The sequence below is a fragment of the Corvus cornix genome, chromosome 2, assembly GCF_000738735.6.
Source record: "Corvus cornix cornix isolate S_Up_H32 chromosome 2, ASM73873v5, whole genome shotgun sequence".
NCBI lineage: Eukaryota > Metazoa > Chordata > Aves > Passeriformes > Corvidae > Corvus > Corvus cornix.
Genome location: NC_046333.1, coordinates 18,901,650 through 18,924,119, shown reverse-complemented (window position 1 = coordinate 18,924,119; position 22,470 = coordinate 18,901,650). Strand labels below are relative to the sequence as shown.

At 37.3% G+C, this 22,470-nt stretch overlaps 1 protein-coding gene across 9 annotated transcripts in view; it reads right to left on the bottom strand.

Annotated features, from left to right (window-relative positions):
* Nucleotides 1–22,470, bottom strand: part of NEBL (nebulette) — a 256,082-nt gene that overhangs the window by 12,388 nt on the left and 221,224 nt on the right. For 4 of the 9 annotated variants that reach the window (XM_039548358.1, XM_039548357.1, XM_039548356.1 and 1 more), the window contains 3 exons: nt 21,590–21,761; nt 17,473–17,565; nt 16,371–16,502 (listed from right to left, as the gene is read on the bottom strand). In XM_039548358.1, coding sequence (XP_039404292.1) covers nt 16,371–16,502; nt 17,473–17,565; nt 21,590–21,761 — 397 coding nt within the window. The remainder of the gene's footprint in view (nt 1–16,370; nt 16,503–17,472; nt 17,566–21,589; nt 21,762–22,470) is intronic. The other 5 variants (XM_039548360.1, XM_020584588.2, XM_039548361.1 and 2 more) reach the window with 3 other exon arrangements.

The following is a 22,470-nucleotide window of genomic DNA, read 5'->3' as shown; positions in this document are numbered from 1 at the left end:
AAAAGGAGCAAAGCTAATCTAAGATTTAATGAGGTTCACAATGTGTGGAAGGATCCAGGACTTGTAAAATGAAAAATACATGGGAAAAGCAGGAAACCCCATTAAAAATATATATTTATGATAAGAGTTCATATTTGCATTAGTATTACTCTATAATTCTCTGCTTCTTGAGTTGTCAGGACAAGAAATGCATGTGAAAAAATGGATTACTGAGAAAATTTTTGCTGAACTATTTCAGACAGAAAACTCAACCTTGTGCTTTCAGCAAGTTGTTTTACCAATCTGGCTTCTTCAGCTAACAAAATCATTGATTTCAACAAAGGTTCTTCTTAAAAATTCCATTTAGTTTTAGTTAGCATATTCAAATGCACTAAGTGTGTAATTAAAATTTGGGATGCTACTCTTTGCTCTACTATCCTTGTAAAGATAAGTAGCACTATATGTTTAACTAGGGTTTTTCTGATTTAGAAAATACGCTTCAAACTGTTGTAATGAATAGATTGTTTTGTTAAATGAGGGGAATTAAAGTGATATGCAGTCAGATGCAACACTGGAACGTGATGAATAATGGATGCTTTAGAAGGGCCAAGTTCATTCTAATGACATATAAGTAGAAAGACATTTTAAAGCAGTTCAATCATCAGAGAATTGCAGCTCATTAACATGTTCACAGGATTATCATGCATTAAGTGAATAGTCCTAAGTAGTTCATCAAATAATTTATGTTTCAATGTTGTTACAAGCTTTTCCACATGAGCAGATGTAGCCCTTCATGAGAAAATAGAGAAAAACATAATTTAATCAAAGGTTCTGAGATCAAGCTGGAATTAATACATTTTGCCTAATTCACCACCAGCATGAATGTAGGCCAGTTCATCAAAGCCAACGGAGCCTCATCTCCTCATACCAGCAGCAAATTGCTTCTGTGTGTTGAAAACTAAGCACAGCTTGAATTTTTTAACTTAGCAGGAAGAATATCTTCAGCCAACAGTGGCCACTGATCAGCCGGCACCCAGCCTGCCCTGCAGTAACAAAGGGCTGGTAGCTCTTCCCTGGTCCCTGGCAGGATCAGACACCCTGAGACTCCCTTTCTTCTTCCCAAGAGAAGCAAAGACGCTGGTAGGAACTTTTTACTCTTGATTCCTTCTCCGCAAAAGAGATCTTTCTCATTTCCTATCAATCATCCCTTGTCAGCGTAAGGCAGCAAGCCTACTGATGGTCAGCTTCATTGTAACCTCCAATTCAACTGGCTTATTTTGGGGAGGATAACCCACAGCTCCTGCTTCTGTGACAAGTGACAGCAGCAGGTCTGAGATGTGCTTTCCTCTTTAGCAATCAGTCTCTCACAAGCTGAGAGAATTCTGTCAAACTGTCTCAACAAAGCGGTTTGCTACTTTACCTGCAATGGAAAACATAAAACCACAAAAATAAAGCATTTCTTCCAAAGCATGAGAAACTTTGGGAAGTGATAGAAGCTGTAGTATTAGAAAAATATTTTATACAAACAAAAAGAAGGATTAGCTTTGCTAATTATCTTCTAGTCATTTATTTAGGTATCATATATGTGAGCATATATATCAGCACATACTAGTGTTGATGACACTTGATTGAATAATTCCATGTGGGCTGGAGTTTTTTTCCATTAAAAGAATACTGTAGTATTCTGCAAAAATATTCCAAAAAAATCATTATTTTTTAACAATTCTTTACAAAAAATACTGAAGAAACTTTCAGATGGTTGTCTATTTGGAAGACAATTCAGGAATCACATAAATAAGCCGAATAGTGAAAAGACAATATCTGAGCTGTTTCTGGTGACATACAGATAATTCAAGGTGAGATTAAATGATGCAGAGAAAGAGTTTGACTTTTTTTTCGTCATCATCACCTATAGTTAACTGCAATCTTTTGGCTCAGTCTGAAGTATAAAGTTCTATAACATCATTGATTGCAGCAGCAGCAATGGCAATGGTTTTAGCTAACCTAAGGGAACAGTAAAATACAGTGGTGGAACATGAAATTCATTTAACTGAAGCCAGATTTATTGGTGATGGAGCTGAGGGCTGACCATTGCTCCCAGAAGTACAGGTGGATTTTTTTTTCTTGCATTAAGACTTTACCAGATGCATTCTGTTTTATCAAAACTTACTCTTTTTTTCTTGTCCCACTTACCAAGCAAGCCAGATATTAATTTTAAATTATCTACTTGAAGAAATTTATCATATATCTCTTACTATATCTTTACAGGCTTCCCCAGAGAAAAGAGTAAGAGAAATGAATGAGCATGATATAAGACAGAGAGGAAGCCTCCCAGAAAAAGAAGCAGCTGAAAGAATGATAGCGAGTATCAACTTGCTGCCGCAGACAATGGGGTCTGCAGAGTGTGTACTGATCAGGATATGCTTTGAGAAGAAGTGGGAAAGAAAAAGGTCAAATTGGGGAAACAGGAAAGGAATCATTAAGAGAGAGTTGTGTAACTACAAGCTTAAAAAAGAATGATATGCTAAAAAGAAAAACCAGTTAAAAGTTAGGTTCCACATTTTATCATTTATTTAGGAGACACATTTTACCAATACCATACTTAAACTCTCTTTTGTTCTTTTGTACAGCAGAACCTTGACAATCCATAGTAAAGCAATTTATCCTCACTGGTAACTACTGTACTTTTGCCATTTACTGCAACACATGCCAATTACTGAACCACATTTCATTTACTCTCACACACATCATACACTTTTAAGGATTTAATAGGATCCTTCCTATTCTGATAATACCTCAATTCACAGTTTCACTCCTAAGACATCAGAGAACTCACAAAGAATATTGCAACATTCTGTACTCATAACATGAGAGAATACAGAGCAAAAATAAAGATTCAGATTACTACATGCTTAAGTCTAGTGTCTGCAACACATTAGGTAAAAAACTGTAGTCTTTCTGAGCAGCACAAAAGAGCCAGAATACAGCATCATCATACATCTCTGTGTTACTGCCATTACAATGAGCTCACTCTAAACACATCAAGCTGCTTATGGGAATCATGCTGATCCACATATATGGAAGTCCTTCCCCTTTTTTTGCCTTGCTACTGCTGTATTTTCCACAGGTTGCAACATTTGGCACAGGCTTCACAGATTTCCTTTAGAAAGCCTTCCTCATAGTTTTCAGTTCTTTCCTTCTTTTGCCCTTCCCTTAGAAATCCTCAGCTATGTCCCAGGCAACAGAAGACATAGATTGATGCAATCACATGTGGGGACTTGGAGGTCTACAGGATATTTCTGGGGACTCGGGTACACCCCCTGTGCTGTCCATGCGGACAGGTCACTGTGCCTGAACTGCACAAGCCCCCTTGACACTTCCCAGTGCAATACTTGGCTGAGGAAATACAACCTTAGGAAATATGGGAAATAAAACTGTTACTGCTGTGTTAAAGCTGGTGGATAACAACAACTGATACCTTTTAAAGCCTTCTCCAGAAAGTGTTAAAGAGGTTACTTTGATTTCAAACTCTGGCTAGATAATTTATTTTCTTGTTTTCTATCCATTTCCCCAGATGTTGGCTGCTGCACACTGTCATTGAAATATTTAAAGTAATTTTTTTTGTCAAAGAAGCCTCTAGAAATAGTATAGTCTGTCCCCATTTAAAATCAGGACCAAATTTGCAGTTAGGTTGGGTTTCTTCAGGCCTTGTCCTGTCAATTTTTTTTTGGGATGCAGATTTTACTACACCTCTTTGAGCAACCACAAACCCTCTAATGTCTCCTCTTTACTTCCCATGCTCTCTATATTATGGTACAAGCTCTTGAGATGAGCTCAGCCCAGCATTGCATTAACTATATAAGCATCTCGAGAAACAGTTTTAAGGAGAGATTTTAAGGAGGTTAACACATTAATTCTGCAGAAGTTCACATCCCGCCCAAGCATAAACAGCAGCATAAGTGGAACATAATTGTTGTTAGCCAAGAATTTAGTAAGAGATTTAAAGAAGGCCCATATCACAGGCTAATCAGAAACAAGAATCTTAATGCTTTGGGAACAAGGCAGGTTAGATGTGATGAGGATACAATGTTAAAGACACATAAAGAGCAGAAAAGTAACTTGACTGCTATGACAGCTGAGCTTTTAGCAGACTTTTAAAGATGATGTGCTAAACATCCTTCTCTGCTGAAGTTAAGACTGTTAGAAGAATTTGGCAGGAGTCATGAGGTGGTATGTCTTAAGGAGGTTACAGGCAGTCCATCCCTCGTGCCCACTGCATATCTGAGGTTGGTGCCCCATGAGCTGGCTGAGAGCCTAACACTTCTGCTGCCCCTTCCTTCCTCTCAGCTGGGTTGTTCTTCTGCTGGCCTGGTGAGCTCCGCCAGGGATCAGACCAGATGTAGTAAAAGGATGGAGGCAGGACCAAGTACCAAGGCCATGGACAGCAGAAAGCAACAAACTGCTAGATCAGCTCGGTTGTTGCAAGGTATGTCCCCCTAAGCACCTCTCTTTTGTGCAAGCCACCTCTGAATTCAAACCAAAAAAGAGCTGAGCCTCTCACAGACGCTTCCCTCCAGACATCCCAGCATCCAGCTCCAAACAAAGCTTCCCATGTAATGCAGGTGTATGCTCACACGTGGCATGCACTGCTCAACTACTTGAAAACTATTTGCATCCTAGGTCTCCACAGTACTTGTAAAAAGTCATAGCAGAAATTGAGAGAATATTAAGCCTAATGCAGCCAGCAAGAGCTGTTTACTTGACAGTAAAAACAGGTATCAGAGAACTTAAAAGACTTTAATGTGTGCAAGGATTGCCCAGAGAGGTTGATATGAGGTACAGAACTCTGCAGCATCACCATGGTGCTGAGCAAGGAGATGGTCTCTAAAGAATACAGTAAAAAAGCAGTCACAGGAGTAGAGAAAACAAACATCAGAGTACAGGAACTTTAGATACAGAAAACGTTAGGAAAACCTCAGTAATAATTTTACAGTGCAGAACTGATTGCCAAGAATGCTCCTGCACCCAAATGGGAAGAAAATTTTTTAAAAATATCAAAGGTTCATGCAAAAAGAAATGTTAAAAATTAGGTAAAGAAACTTCTTTTTTTGCCAGTCATATCAATCAAAATATCTGTAATTTTCAATCATTATTACAGTTTATGTGCCTCTGCAAAATTAAACGTATTTCAACACAAAGCTGGATTCTTTGTTTTAAAAATGTCAAGGTTTAACCTTAAAAATCTCAAACTGAAAAAATGGGGTTCTTTTGGCATTGAGATATTAGTCACATGTAACCTGTTCCTATACAAAAGTTTGCCTTTTAAACTATTATCTTCTGATGAACACTGAAAAATTCCCAGCCATTTATAAAGTTAAATTGCTCAGCATTAACTTTTCAAATAAGCTAGAAAATTAAAAAACACATTCTAAAGTGGTTATGACTCTTATCTATTAATAAAGTCTTTTCTTATCAGAAAGGGTAGCACAGCACAGTGCTATTTACTGGGAATAGCTCAGACTGTGTAACCATATAAAAAGCACTAACCTGAACACTGAAGATGGTGAGACCTGACACAGAAAAATGCTGTTTTTAGAACAGTAGAAAACACCATGGTAAGGCATCTTGGCATTTTTTCTTGTAAAAGTAACTTTCTCTTCATTTCTTTTATTTGGTTTTCTCTCCTCTTTTCCTTGCCCTTTACTGGTCAGTTAGCCTGTTTTCATGGATGTCTGAGCTACCAGGCTGGCTGCTCTCAGTGGTTCTGTCAGAAGCAGCACTTCGTCTGCATGCTATCCATTACAGGAGTCAGTAATAGTTAGTAAATTGGGATATCAAACCCAGATATAATTAGGTTGTTGAAATAACAACCTGAAAGTATGGCCTAATTCACAGAGGGTGTTAATAAATATCTGCCATGCTCATTGACCTCATTAGAATTGAAGCTCTGAACTACTTGGAGTCAGTGGCAAATTCAGAATGTGACAGCTTAGGAAGTTTCCATAACCTAAATTCTAAAGATATAAGAAATAAACTGTACAATCTTCAAATAGTTAAAAAATGATGGAGAGGAGGCCAACAAAATTACTGATTTTGTGTTTAAAATAACATTAATTATTCATTATGCAAAAAATCAAAATGACTCTACTTTCATGACTACTTACTGACATACTACAATTTACAAAATCATGTATTTTAAACTAAACTTCATTAGTGTCATGGCTAGACAAAGATTGCTTTAAGAATCATTATTTTAGAACACCATTTTATCAGCTAGCAATAATTAAGACTAACTATATTGTATCCACCATGTAAGCTGAAGTAGATTACTACAGGAAATGCAGAATCAAGCAATTATAACTCCTGAAAGTAATTTCAATGTAAGAAATTAAAATTTGATTTTGAATGAAATGACAACAGATGATCTCATATAGCTGTTGAGCATATGCCAGAGAAAACTAAGAAATTTTGAAAGGAACAATAAAAAGAATGTCTAATGTCCTGATGACACTGGAATCCTGTGTTTTATTTGAGGTTTCCCTTCAGGCAGGGACTATCTCATATTTCAGTCCAAAGTTCCTGATTTGTATGAACAAGCAGTATCACTAATAATAGTTACATTGGTCTTTGTTTTACAAGTCCATCATAAATCCAATAGCAGGTGGAGTAGGAATTTGAGAAATACTAGCTAGGACAGTGGAAGAACAGTTGGCAAAATGTCTCTCTAGTACATCATGGTCTATGTGTCTGGTGATGCAGACCTTCTTAATTCTTCACATTTTGAGGAATGGTAGATCCATCAATTCCATTATATCCTTTTTCATGGCAAATTATTTTCCAAGGTCCCTTCTCACCTCTCTGAGGTTTCTAAATCTCTGTATTTCAAAAGTCAGTCTCTCACGGATAATTTTTTTCCTTAAAAAAAAGTAGTATGGCTTTCATTCCTCTTCAGAGTAACTGCAAAAATGCAGTATATTTTTAAAAAGCCCAGGCTAGCAGAGTCTCTAGAAGCCTTGTCTGCAAGCAGCTATCAAATATCACAGTCTAGGGAAAAATGAAAGGAACCCAGGATGTCCTGTTTTCTACAGTCAACATTAAAAGAGGACAGTCCACAGAACAATCACCCTCATCATTAAAAGACAACAACACAGGGAAGATTTTTGCCAGGAAGTGATTGTGGATACTGCTTAGAGCATCATTTTTATTGAGGTACAGGGGTTGGAGGATACTGAGTAACAGCTCAAGAGCTTTTGTGATCATTAACACATTACTGTCCTAGTAAAGCATCACAGAGTTGTAAAGTATTAACTACATGTAATTTAGTGCTCTGGCAACAGGAGAGGAGAAAGCCAAATCTCAAACAACCCATAGAGTCCGTGCCTGTGTATGACTCTGGAGCAGTGAGGTGGTAAGTGGCAGCCTCACAGCTTGCAAAAAGCAAAAGCCAGTCCTGTTCTGGCAGAGCAGGCAATTTGATGTTCTGAAAATGACATCAGCTTCCCCAGACTGCTTTTGGAATGGATATTTAGGACTGTAAGACCATAAACACTCAAAAGAATTGATTTGATAAATGTAATTCCATAGCAGCGCCATCAAACAAAATCTTTTTCAAATGAAAGCTAAAGGTTTTTGTTATAAAATAGGTTGTTAAATGCTCTCCCAGGAAGTTCAGTCAGTAAAATATTTCAAAGTGTTATCAGCCTTTAAAATTACAGGAAAAGGCTGTAGTGTTTACTCACAGTGATGTTTTTGTCGCTTTTGCTAAAAAAAACAGCATAAAATGAAAGTGAACACAATACAAAATTACAATTTAGAATGAATTATATTAATTATTATCTTCATCCAACTTCTTTTAACAGTTGTTTCGGGGATTTTAAAAATTGTATGAATTCTGTATCTGACATTTAGGACTTTATGGCCAGCTACAACCATCTACTTCTCTTAAAATTTATTTCACTTAAAATACAAACCATTTATCCCCCTTCCAGATTTCACTGACAGATTTTTACTACAACACTGTAAAACAGAAAATTACTTCAACTATTTGGCTTCTAACCCTAAAACTGGAGTCCTATTTGTTCCCAATTTTGAATCCAAAAATGTAATTTTAGGGTTGTTATGATAAACACAGAATATTCTAAACCAGTTAAATGTACTGACAAAAAAATCTGGTTTGAATATTCAACTACAAAATCTTTTCTAGATGTTTAATTCACTCGTTTTCCTCACAAAAGCAAAATTAATACATTAAATATTCTATTGCAACCTGAGGAAAAAAGAATTACTAACAGCAACTACATACATTATAGTGTGTCATAGGAGTTGTTCTAGCAGTTCAACTATAAAAGATCATTTTATTCAGACACTACTGAATATGAAGACTGCATTAGTCTTCAGCAGTAGCTGTACAGCCCAAAGAGTTCAGCCTATGAGTCTATTAACAGCTGCTATGCCAAAATACCCATACACATCCCCCATTTCCCCCACTGGTGCTGTGCCTGGCACATAATCAAATCACAGGGCATCCTGCTCAGAATACAAACTGCAGCCAGGATCTGGTGTCACAAACAAACCTGACTGCCAGCTGACTTTTTTGCCCAACATTCAACCTAAGCTGCAGCCTGTCTCAGCTGAGACAACAGTACAATCTGCCTTTTCTCTCATCACACACCAAACCACATTATTTTATTTATGAAGGCACAAAATGTCTTAAAGCCAGCCCAAGGCATCCTCAGACCTAGCAGGGCCATGGTGTACCACAGGAAGCTGCAAATTCCTACTTAAATTGTGAATAGGCACAGTTGTGCTCTAGGCTTCCTCACAGAAGGAAAGATTTAGTAAAATGAAGGTTAACATGTTACCTTACCCACATGCCTTCAATTATAATTTGAATTTTCTTCCAAACATACTACTAATGCCCTTGTGCCTTAGAGAGAAAAGCCTGCATGTTCTTTTCACAGAAGCTGTGCTTTGATTTTTGTGCATCGATTTATTTGCATAGTAGGTATAGCCAATCTGAACAATGGTGGAAGGACAGCATCAAGCACATGTCACTGCACACAATTTTACTAATTATATTTATTGTCTACTAGATATAAAATTCTCTGAAGTGTATCAAAAGCTGCTCTAGGGGACCACACTTAACAACTGAAACAACTCCTTGCCAAGGGAGCCATTAACACTTCCAACTGCTGAGTCACTTGGAAACTTCCCTTCCACTTTCTGCTCACTAACTGTTTAATGGAAAAGGGAACATCAAATTCTGACAGCTGGCAGAACAAACAGAAGGATCCCCTGAACTACTGCTACACTACAGAAATTAAAAGGGTGATATCTTCTGGATTCTCCTCCCCCTGGATGTGTGGGGATTGTCTTTTGATGCTGCCAGATGTCAAGAGTGTGGGAGAGAAGTATGGAAATCAAAGATAGGTATAAGGAATCTAAGCAAAAATGTTTTGGAAGTGTGAAATGTAAAGCTCTCCCTGGAACATTAACTCACCCTCAGTGAATACACACTGAATGAAAATGTGCCTTCAGATGAATCAAGATTCATATCTTAATGTATTACAACCAGCATGGAATATTCAGTTTTATTCCCAGCACCCTAAACCAAACCTTAATCAAAATTTAACTATGCTATCACTTGGAGTACTATATGAATTTTCAAGTTCTATGTTAAAAAATCAGGTTTTACCTGATTTTTTTAATACCTCTTTGTGATGGAAAGAATGAAATATAATTTTGTGGATTAATTTCTCTCATGCTGTGCATTAACAAAGCATTCAGCAGAGGACACTAAAAGTCCCATAGTCCAGACTAGGACAGAAAATTGATAATGCACAAGATAGTGCATAAGTGTAGTCCCATTGACTCTCTGGATTTATATACTTACATGGCTTAAAAGGCTGAAATGGATTATTCAGAGACAAAACTGTATATTAAGCAGTCAGAAATCCTCTTATCATGTAAACACATAGAAATTAGCATATGTGCAGGGAACATACTCAACCTGTTTCTAACGGAAATCTAAACTCTCACAACTAACTTTGTCTTTATTTTTCCTTCTTATCTCAAATCTAGAGTTGAGAAGGTTTTTAACCCCAGGAAGCCTCCCACTGTTTTCAAGAACTCCTCTAACTGTAATGCTGTTATTTTATATCAGGAAAAAAATGCCCTTTGAACATTAGGAGTCACTGCAAAAATGGAGGCAGAAGCTGAAACAGTAAAACACACCTTCAAATGAAACATGCAATTTTCAGAAGGGAGAGAGCTCTGTCTTGCTGCCTGGAAAACCATGTCCTTTTGGGCTACAATGTGGTTACAGCAAACCTTTACAAAGGAAAATATATCATTTCTGTAAAAATATATTTGAGAATGGCAGACCAGGGTTCACTGGTTCTGGAATACAAGCTCTCTAACAAAGAAAACTCTTCATGCTAAATAATTTGTGGCACCAGAGAGATTACAAACATATACATACACTTGTGTTTGTATAACATACAAGAGAACTATTTTTTAAGTTCAAAAATATCACAGAAGTTTGTGGGTAAGTTATTTACTATTTGACTGCAAGCATTTGTAGTAGCTTACACGCTTAAGGAGAGAAAACCACCTGGTTACCAAGATGGAAAAACAGTTTTACTAAAATGCTTTTGAATGGAAGAAAACTATTTTTTTCCCACACGTTAGCTTTCAGGCTGGCAAACCTGCTGGGGGTTGGCATGTTAAAGAAGGAAAACCAAAGTACCATCTAGTCTGAAATACAAAAAAGTCAGAAACAGATATAAGAGTCTGGTGGCTAAGAGAAGTGTCAATGTGACCCTCACCAAGAAGTACCAAGAGCAGACAGAGAGCATTGTTTTGATGTGTTCAGCTTTCTGTGGCAGGGCAGCCAGCTGAGACACTTAAAAGGGGACAAGAAACCCACAAAAGCCTATAGCTCTTCCTGTGAACTGTACAATTCCTCTCCCTCTGAATGCCATGTTTGATAACCGGACTCTGGGGAACATAATGGAAACAGAAATCAGCTACCTAGCAAAGAAGAACAATTCTCCCTTGGCTGACAGAGAAGAAAATATAACTGCTGTGTCACTCTGCTTGACCTCCTCAGAATGGCAAAGCTTAGTAACTGAGTATGAACACAAAGAGGAGTGAAGGATTCCTGCCCTGTACTCCTGACAGCTGCACCTGGACATGGAAGACGGATCTCTCTATTGCAAGATAAGAGGTATTATTCCCTCTTTTTTTCTTCTATTTGTCTTTTAATAATGGTGATGTTTTTTCCAACCTCAAAACCAGAGGGTTTTTATAAAAATTCATGGGAAGGACAGAGCAAGGAAGGGAACAAAATCTGGTTTTCTTTCCTCATCTTCTTTCAGCTCTTGGCATAGGAGATGCATTATGACCACTATACCAATGCAAGGAGACTCCTTGGACTACATACCAGGAAACATCTGCAATTCCAGCATGTGAAATAAAGAGGTATTTTCTCCATTTTATTTGACTAATTTGTAGTCTTCTGACCAGAATAACCAGGAGAAGAAGCAGCAGCAAAGTTCCTTGTTCTAGGATTTTCTGTGGTATAAATGTGTGGGTGTCAAAGCCTCAGGAAAATCCTACAAATTATCATTTTACATACAGAGTTACCAATATTTGTGTGTGCTAGGGGAAGAGAAGGAGACATCCCTGAAATTAATGTTTAAAATGTCAGTCTTGGGCTGAGGCATAAAAGGCCTTTCCTTGAGCTGGTACACAGAACAAGGCTGCTGCCAGTGACACTCAGTGATACATAAGGTCTGCGTTTGCTCTTTGCAGGGCTGTGTTCACACTGCAGTTCAAACAGCAGTTCTTCTAATGGCCTACAATGTGTTCCTGCCTCAGTGAGGAAAGGAGGAAGATAACCCCTGGAGTTTGGAGGAAGGGAGGGGAGCAGGCTCAGCTGCTCTGGAGCCGTTCTTCTTCAGAAGGTTCGTATCACACAAGGAGGACATGCCACTGGGGAGAGAGATGAAAGGACTTAGTGTTTCTCATTGATTAAACTTCCACTCCAAGCTAGATAAAGACTTCAAAACTTTAAGAAAGAGACTGCAGCATTGTGTCTTCTTCAGTCGTCATAGACTTTGGAGTCAAATTGCCAGCAGTGCCCATTTGCTGCATTTATTCCTCAGAGGTTGCTTGCACCAATCTTTTCTGGATTTCTTTTTAGTTATATCAATGAAATATCTAACACTAATTTTCTGTTTTCTCGTAGCAATCTACAGGTTACTGTTAAGGCTGAGAACAAAAATTAAGAGACTAGAAAGATATAAGTGGAATTTCATAGTTTCTTGAAATCTGTGTATTTGGATTGCCAGTGTGAGTAAAAGAAGATAACTAACCAGGCAAAGATCGAGACCTGAGTGCTGCTGGCAGACTGTTGTCATTAAAATAAAGAAAGGAAGACCTTAAAACTCATATCAAGGCTCCTTTATGCTAATTCTCACTACTTGTCTGGTGGCAGCAGGTGAACTGAATCTGAAGAACTTGGGCTGAAGGAGACAAGTATAAATAGCACACATGCAGGCAACCAGTAACATGCTGGCTCCAACCAAAGAAATGAAATTTCAGCACTCATGTTTAAAATGCAACAAAAGGCCCTTGAAAATTCTGTCCTAATATTTCCTAAGGTTTCCTACATAACATGTGTTTTTGGGAGTACAGCAAAACTGATTTCTGTCTCCTACAGACTGATTTCTATGTATCTTTTAAGATAATATGATGACTTAGAAAATAACCAAGAAATCATGTTTTTTCCCCATCAGAGTAACAATATATCCATAACTGAAAACTAACTGATACTCATCTCTTATTTTTCTCCATCTACAGGCTACAAACAATTTAAAATAAGAATAAAGGGTCACTTTCTTACACTGAAAAATTCTGAACCTATAGTAAGGAAAAAATGTATGCATCATGTCTATATGTTGACAGACACCTAGACAAAGGTGTGCACACAAACTAGACATTAAGAGGAAATAAATGACGAAAAAAAAAAAGGAAAGGTCAAATGCAAAAGAACAGAAAATCAGCCCTGAAAATTTCAACTAGAAACTGTCCAAAATAGGGCAAGATAGGCAGAGGTGTTGAGCCATATGAACTCAATCATTTTTCCTGGAGCCTGAATGCAAACTAACAGGATGGAACTTTACTCGTAGGGAAGGAAGGAGAGCAAGAGAGTGAGTGTGAAAAGAACTGGGAGAAAACCACTGTACAAGGCTGCATGAAAAATCAGGACAGACAGAAAAGACTTTATAAGGAAACTAAATAAAACCCAAAACACAACAGTTGAGATATCTGTCAGACAGACTGCTGCCTAGAGAGTCCTGAACTTCAGAACTTTGCTACTTTTTTCCTAGTGTTCTGTGGAGAAAAAACTGCCTGGTTTGTCCTTATATACAAAATAAATCTGACATCCATATATCTCAACCTCTCTTTACTGAAGAAAATCTGAAAAACCTTCCCAAAAGTGAATAGTTCCATGCCTGAGAAGTTGCAACATCAGTGTTAAGAGCAGGACTAAAAGAGAGAAATCATTAACTTCTATTCCTTTTTAGCCAAGTTGAAAATAATTGCTCATTACTGCTGAGAATTTTGCAAAAATGTGGCACCCAGTGTTTCTGTGAAGTCCTACAGAATGGCTTGCAGATAAAAAAATAATCTTTGTTAGGCAATAACTTATTACAATGTATTTAGGCAGACTGAGAAGCTCTAGTGCAACATCTTCTGTTCAGTGTGGCAAAAAACCTCAAAGATACCATTAAGTAATAAAGTCAACCTTTATCAATCACAGAAAGAAGCTGTAAAAAACGACACACAAAGTTGAACAGTAAATTCAAAAAGACTATTAAAATGAAAGCCTTATGACCTGTACCAGGCTTGCTGGAAAGTGTTAACAATTGTTTCCTATTCAATTTTACCTGCAACACTCTAAAAGGGAGAACAGGGAATTTTCTGGACTTACATCACACAAAAATCTACTGACTTTGTTGAGAAAGCTCCCTGGGAAGGACACGTGGTTCACCTTAACATCATCATCTAAAATAAGGGTCAGGGAACAAAATAGGAGGAAGTAATTCTAATGAACAATGTTAGTAGCTTCCCTGTGATGTTATTACTGAAATTCCCAAAGACAAGAGAGAGTTATTTAGATCTGAATAAAATAAGCCTTTAATATCTGGCATTAAGTCAGGGGCCCAGCTAAGGGCTGGGAAGAGGTAGTTAAGGAACAATTCCATCAGCAGTGGCAGCAGAAGATTTGAATTGTGTGTCAAATATCAGTAAAGGTATCTAGAATAAAGTAGCAATTGAACAATGTAGAAGTCTGTGAAAGATGATGAGACAAGGCCAGAGACACTCAGAGATTGTAAAATTGGTCACAGGTCTCCAACTGTCATTGATGTTGGCACACCATCAGATAGAACAATTGCCAATGAGAAACCCTGCTGATCTAGAAGTACAAACTCCATGAGAAATACCCATGGAATCTCACCAAAATGGATTTGGTTCTCATTTCTGGTATAAGAGACAGTGTATAAAGGTCACAGGTAAACTTGTCTTGTGGCTATGTGCAAAATGACCTTTCGGATGAGATATTGCCATGAAAAAGTATTTTTGGCCAAAGATGCTGTCTTCAGCTGGCTCTTTCTGAGTGTGTTCACAGAAATGGCATTTACCTGTAAATCATTAGGATTACGTTCAGTTACTTATCTCTGGCACTTATTTCTTCCCTGCAACTGGAACCATCTACAGGTGCTCAAACCTTGGCCAGCCAGCTGGGTTAAAATGGAAACAATCTCTTGCTAAAATGGAAACAACCTCTTGCAAAAATATGTTGATCTTGGCACGGATCTATTTAAGACATCACCACAACAATAGATATAAAGAGAGCCACAAAAAGCAACCTTACTAGTGCCAGAACAACCAGGAAAATAAAGCCCATTTCCTGTTCTCGATATGGCAAGTAATAAAAAATATCTGTTAAAAATCAAATCAAGCTGACAAAGCAACGTTGAAATGGCTTGGAATACTGCCAAAGAAAAGTTCAGAACAGCTGTAGACAATGTGCACTGGACTGTGAAGCCCACTTTGCACCATCCCAGGAAGAGATGTAAAAAACAACATAATGTGCATTATTGCTATCATCTATTAAAAGAGTTGGGAATATAGTTAAAATACCAAATAAATATAGTCAGACATGATAAAAGGCAATGTATTTCTGTCAAAGGTGTGTGTTTCTTTCTTTGTTCAGAGTTAGCACTTCAGTCTGAACACCTTCTTCCTCGCCCATTCTCAATCAGAACTGTTTGTGTGTATTTACACAGCACCCCAAACAACCTAGACTCCATAAGCACCAACCACTACAGTAACATATTAATCCAGTGAGTGGGAGAACATAAACAAGTGCAGTCTACAATTAAGATGCCTTAAAATCTTCTATAAGTGTGGGTAATTTAATGATGTCAGGCAACTAAATGGTTTCTTTAAAAAAAAAAAAAGTAACCCTTTGGATAACCTTTCCAATGCACCTTTTTTCACAACTGAGAAGTAGTAATCACTATTTTTTAAAAATATCTATTTAGAATGCAATGTTTCAGAATATTTTCAATTCATCAATCAAGTCCAGTGCATACTGTAATGCCACTAGGATGACTAGATCCTTATTCATCATTTTCCTAAATTTTCTTCTAATCATTGGCATCAAAAGGTACACAATGTGGGTTTGTACCTGAGAATGCAGGTTCGGCAAAGTATTCTAATATTAATCCATGTTAAACCATAACAGACTCTATAAACCTCCCAGCTGAATGTTAACCCTGGTTCTCAAACCACTGAGAAAGAGAACAGGATAAAATTTGTTCGGTTGTTTTTAAGATGAAAACAGAGAACCACAAAAACCTGCATAGTTGAATATGTGGAAAAAGTACTTTAGTCACTAAAATAGTGTGATATATTTGATTTACCCACTGAAAAGCCCAAGGTAAATATGTTTTTTTTCAGGTTAGAGGTGTATTTCGTTCAGCTACATAGTGTCATTCAAGAGAAAAAATAAAACCAGGTTCATGTACGTTTTGCAAAAACACAACACACCTTCTTTAAAGCACTATAAATAGGAGTTACCAGGGCTTTGGAGCTGACAACATTACCAAAACTGTGAAAGAGAATTCACAATAGAATGATATGGCATGCAGAAACTGTGCAGTCTTGAGAGCTTGCTTTGCTTTCTTAATCAGTCAGGCAGTATCTTACACAGTTTCTACTTGTGACTACACAAGGATATGGAGTTAACACAGGCCTGTGAAGTTGCAACACACTGCAACAGTGCTGTTAGTGAAAAAGGTGGGAATAAAGGGTACCTCCTTCAAGATCAGATGGCCTTGTTATCTCACTGCAGTAAGAAAAGGTAGGGTTCGTGTCAGAGCCATCTGATTTATAATCTCCCAGACTGGTAGAATGTAAATACTGCTTACTGTAACGGCTTGCTCTTTCTACAAAGGTAGAAAGAAATAAAAAATATCACAGTAAATAGATGAAAGAAGTGCAAAGACAAACCACAACATAAACCCCACCATTGCTAACATTGCTATTCATACACTGACAGCATTAAAATTAGAGAAAAGTGAATCCTTAGCAATTTTGTATCCATTTTGAGCACCATTAATTCCAAAGCTTGCTTCAAAATCTAATACAATTAAGCTTGGTCTTTGCTTTAAAAGAATATCAGAAATGGAAGGTAGTATTGAGACACCAGAAAGAGAAGGGATAAATAAGAAGAATATAAAAATTTCCAGTGGAAAATCAAATTATTCCTTTATCCCAGCATGCATACAAGTGCATGTGGAAATACTGCTGTATGTTGTTCAAAAGAATATTGAAAGTTCCAAAGTAGCAAAGGAAATACATGTGAAAAATAAACATTCAAAACAAACACTCCTATGCAGGAAAAGAATCAATAAACTCATAAAGCCAAAGCACTGCTCCCTGTTATTACATTACTTACTCTCCTTTTTCATCTATCCTTAAATTATGAACACCTTGGAGCTGCAAATAATAGAACAAAGCATAATATCATGTGCCATATAGGCAAAATGTGCATGGAAAAGAAATCAATTTCATAAATAGGCCACTTTCTATAACTCTGAAATTTTATAAGATCCAACTATTTGAAAATTCTACTTATAGCAAGGACAAAGTAGGTCAATCCTTTTTAAATGGCTACTTTTAAGTGGCATGAATAAGTTGTTTAGGGTAAGATTTATTTCACTATTTCTTATCTGCACATGTGATTATGGCTGAAGTTCCTATAAAACAATGCTTTTAAACTACTAGTTATAAATATATATGAAAGTATGCTTATAAAACATATGACTGGCATATTGGCCTGAAAATTTACAGTATCATCTTAGTTTCATAAACATAAAGAGCTGAATTAGGGAAAAGTCAGGATATAAGTAATACCAGAAAGCATATGCAGACTCCTAGACTGAATATTGTCCTCCAGAGGATCAATGTCGAAGATGGAGCCAGGATCTGTGCGCCAAACTTTAAGATCTTTTTCCAAAGCACAGAAGTTATAAGACAGACAAACATCAAAGGAAGTAAAAGCATGAAAGAAATGAGCTTTAACAATCAGCAATCAATTTCCTTCATCTAGAAATTAACCAAAATATCTAGATATTCACCTGAAGAGATCAGAAAGCATTAATTTCCTGCTTAAAAGAACTTAGTGTATTCACTTTAAGCACTGACATTATTTTAAGGAGACTTTTGCTTCCAATTTTTTTGCATTTTCTAAACATGACCATAGTACATTCTTAAGTCTAAATAAATGGAAACCAGTTAAGTATCACATATTAGAGCTCTCTTCTAGTAGCAGAACCGAAATCATCAGAGCTACAAGGTTATTTCCCCAATTCACCAGCAGCATCCTTACTGTGTGGGGATGCTGCAGTATATATCCCTATAGCCGACAGCTGGCAGTACACAGCTCCACAGCTGACTCTCCTTTGCATACAGGAGAGATCATGTCAGCCTAAGAAGACAAGTTAGGGGCATAGCTCATCTCATCCAAAATAAATTTCTACTAATTGCTTAATTCATGTAAACTCAAAAGGATCCGTCATTCTTAATTAATACCGAAAGGACTAAGGTGACGATTTCAGCTGTAGAACTCTGCATTGTACACATCTACCGCAGGGTAAAATGAAGCCCAGTCTTGAATTTAACAAGTAATTCTCCGTGCCAGTGAGTGCCCAGGTGGCCAAGGAGGCCAACGACATTCTGGTCTGTATCAGCAATAGTGTGGCCAGCAGGACCAGGGCAGTGATTGTCCCCCTGTACTCAGCACTGGTGAGGCCACACCTCAAATCCTGGATTCAGTTTTGGGCCCCTCAATTCAGGAAAGATATTGAGGTCCTGGAGCAAGTCCAGAGAAGGGCATTGGAGCTGGGGAAGGGTCTGGAGCACAAGTCTGATGAGGAGCAGCTGAGGGAGCTGGGGGTGTTTAGCCTGGAGAAAAGGAGGCTCAGGGTCACCTTATCACTCTCTACAAATACCTGAAAGGAGGTGGTAGTGAGGTGGGCATATGTCTCTTCTCCCAGGTAACAAGTGACAGGATGTGAGAAAATGGCCCCAGGTTGTGGCAGGGGAGGTTTATATATTGGATACTAGGAAAAGATTCTTCACTGAAAAGGTTGTCAAGCACTGGAACTGGCTGCTCAGGGAATTGGTTGAGTTACCATCCCTGGAGGTATTTGAAAGATGTGTTGACATAATATGTGGGGACATGGTTTTGTAGTGGGCCTGGCAGTCCTGGGTTAATGGTTGCATATGATGATCCTATAGTTCTTTTCCAATCTAAATGATTCTGTTATCTGATATGCCTAAACTAAAATAATCTTTTAATCTCTTCAAATCTGTTTCAAATAAAACATTTATGTAAAATATAATCAGTCAAAGCACAAATCTACCAGATCACTCAATTTTCCTAGGGAGTTTCTTCTTGGGCAGACCTGGCTGCAAGATTTACTGCATGTATTGCAAGTAGGAAAAAAACTTGTCTTCCCAACTTTGTTCTTTTGCTGGTTTGAGAGGTACCAAGCTAAATAATGGGTTGGTAGGTAAAGTGGGACTGTGAGGACCCCAGATTTTTCATGTTTCAAATTATTAATAGCCTAGATGCAATGGAAAGAACAGACAGAGCTAACAAAATAAATCCCATGGCATTAGAATACATTCAGTGTATGTACATCATACATTATCTACCACAACTCCCATAAGGTGAGGCATAGAGCTAACTCCTTCATGCCAAGATAAATTAAAGCCAACACAAAATCTTTTGACAAACTATGTGTTAGTCCTAGTGGTGATAAATTATGCACCTACAAAAAGTACTGACAGGCATGAGAAGTGGTAGGGGAATTGGTGAATGCCCAACTTGTCCTGTTTGATCATGCCTTAATAAGTAAAAATAGAAGTATGGCTTCATGGCAGCACAAATGCAACAGCCATTGATTTGTACTGATTTTATCCATCTTTGTAATCTGAACTAACATACATAGAATCAGAATCTTGGCAATTTATAACACAAATCAATTTTAACTCCCTGGTAACTTTTGCCAAGTTAAAACATCCTTATATTCATGTGAGAATTGTGGTTCCTCTTTAGTAACAGATCCAAAGCTCGCTCACATCAATTTATCTTGATGGGTTTAGAACGGCTTAGTAGGGTTAAAACTAGTGTCTATTTGCCAAAGAAGAGTCATTAATTTTAGCATTTGAAAAAGTAGTTACAGCTTCACCAATAATACATTAAAAAAAAGAGAGATTTTGACACACTTTTCGTAACTGGCTGAACAATTTACAATTTACAAAAATGACAAAAAATACTCACAAGAGTCATAAGTATGTTTTTCAGTTTGCAAATTTTTTTTGAGCTGCCAAGGACATTTCATGAGCAGGGAGCTCATTGCTTCTTTTTAAACAAGTAGATATTACAATTGCAATTTTACTCCAAAAAATTTAGCTGAAATATTTAAGGTTTGTCATGGCCTTTTTCCTTTAAATAGTTGTACAATTTTTGGTGTTTGAAAGGTATGGGAAATTAAGAATTTCTGAGTGTTTTGATACCGGAGTATTATTAGGTGATAAATAGTACTAATATTTCACTTCTTACAGCTCAAGAATCTATCTCAGGGATGTCCTTAATGCCAATCTGTTTGTGCTAGCAAGGCTTCAGCGGCTGAACAAGGGACTGCACACATGGTCCTTACACAGGGCTACAGCTCACATGCAATGCAGCACAGAGCAGGAGGTTTCTAGTGTGCACTAAGCAGCATATTGCAAACTGAACATCACACTGCAATTTTACAGGAGCCTTTCTCTTTTTCTTTGGCTGCACCACATCTAACAATGAAAGTGGGTAGTGATAGAAGATCATCAGCAGCTGTCCCAGGCAGAGCTCTCTAAACACACACTTTTGAGAAATCCTTTCTCATATAAGGCTGTAGCTACAGACACATAAAGGATGGCAAAAAAAAGGAAAGAAATATACTTCCTTGTGTGGGAGAGACTCATTTGGAGACTTTAAGGAAAAGACTGAAAAAGCATCTGCCAGGAATTATATAGTTAACCTTGCTTTAGGCGGGAGGATGGCCTTTGTGACCCACCAATTAGTCCATTACACCTGCAATTTCTCTGGTTTTTGAGAGGCAAACTTAAAAGTCATCCTCTCTGTTATCACTGTGTATGCAGAATTTTAGAGCGCTATCTCAGTATGGGGTTTTGTACGCAGATCCTCTGGGGTCTACATGGTTGTAAAGCACAGAAAAACAGAAAAGGAACACACCAAAAGAAAAAGAAATGAGAAAAGAAAAAAGGTTACCATTTCCTTTGCCACAGCAGACTTGTTGACTTTTAAACAATTTCAAATATCCACTTCAATTTTTAAATAGAATTCATTATGATTATGTCAAATAATATCTTAATGCAATACCTTGTCTTTACATATAAATCTCATCTGTATTCTATCCCTTGAACACCAATCCTTATCTTGGAGCATCCTTCAGAACATCCCTTCTGAACACTGGTGCTTGGCTTATTGGGGATCTAATGAGTTAGTGATGAATTACAGATTGAGATATTTCTAAAGCTGTGTGAAATTCTGAAACAAGAGGTAAATAGATATGTGCACATCTGGAGAAATTACTGACTGACAGAAGGGGAAATCTCAAACTGACCTGCAACATTTGAACTCTGAAATCTTCCAGAATCCCAGGTTGAATCATCTTTCTTCTGTGCAAAATTAAGATTATTGCAGATATTTTGACCTTCCCTATAGAGCCAATAATCAAATTTAAACTAATAGCAAAAACTATCCTTTTCTTTTTTTTTTCTTTTTAATTACAGAGCAAATTATAATCTCCCATTATTACTTCACCAGAAGCTGACATGGAACCACTAGTTCAACCATAAGTTTCATGCTGAGAAAAAAGAGAAAATGAAATCTGGAGAACACAAACAGGGGCTTTTATCTTCACCACAGTGCTTTCAATAACAACAATATTTAACAGCTTACCAACAATTATTCCAGGTCTTCTATCCATTTCAACGATATGTGGATGCACACCTTTATATGCTGCATCACTCACAATTTGGGTGTTTTTTCGTACACGCTCTGTTATAGGATCATCTACCACTGGGGTGAAGCCTCTGCCCTTTGTCTTCTCAAAATCTTCATGATATTTTACCTAGGAAAACAAGAAGAGTTACATTTTTCCCCAGGTTGCAATTGACAGCAAATAATTATTCTAAGCAAGAATGCATACATGTTTGGTTTTTGAGGCACTTACATTCTTTGACTTGGCACCATAACAAAATTGCTTTACACATGAGATAGGCTGCATGGTCAGCCAAGTCTTTTCTATCACCTTAACTTGATTTTCTGAAATTTTATTATCAATTTTGCATTTCTTTTCCATTCACACTGAATTAGGCACTAGCTTAAGCAGCAAAGTATCATCTTACTACCACATAGTACACAAAACAACCCTGACCTCAGGAGGCCATCTGGTCCATTCCCTTCTTCTCTAGGATAGGATAGCTGTCTAGTGATGCAGACAACTACACCTGTCTGTAAAAGTGTTCCAGCAGCAGTAGTTCTAAAGAACTAAAGCATTTTCATTCACTGATAATTTTCACTACATGCACAGTATCATACAAAATGTATCTTTTGCTCTTTCATTTTATCATATGACAGCTGGCTTTTAAAATAGGTTTTTAGAAAGAACAACAGTTATTCTAAACTGTCTGCTTTAAAAAAATATATTAGAAAAAAGGACATTAGAATAGAAAGTGTTACAGCACCGAGTGTTGGAACAAAACCCCAGCATTAGTAAGAGTTATAAAGGTAGTACTGCTGATTATGCATATTTACATCATAAATAACTTAATCATCAA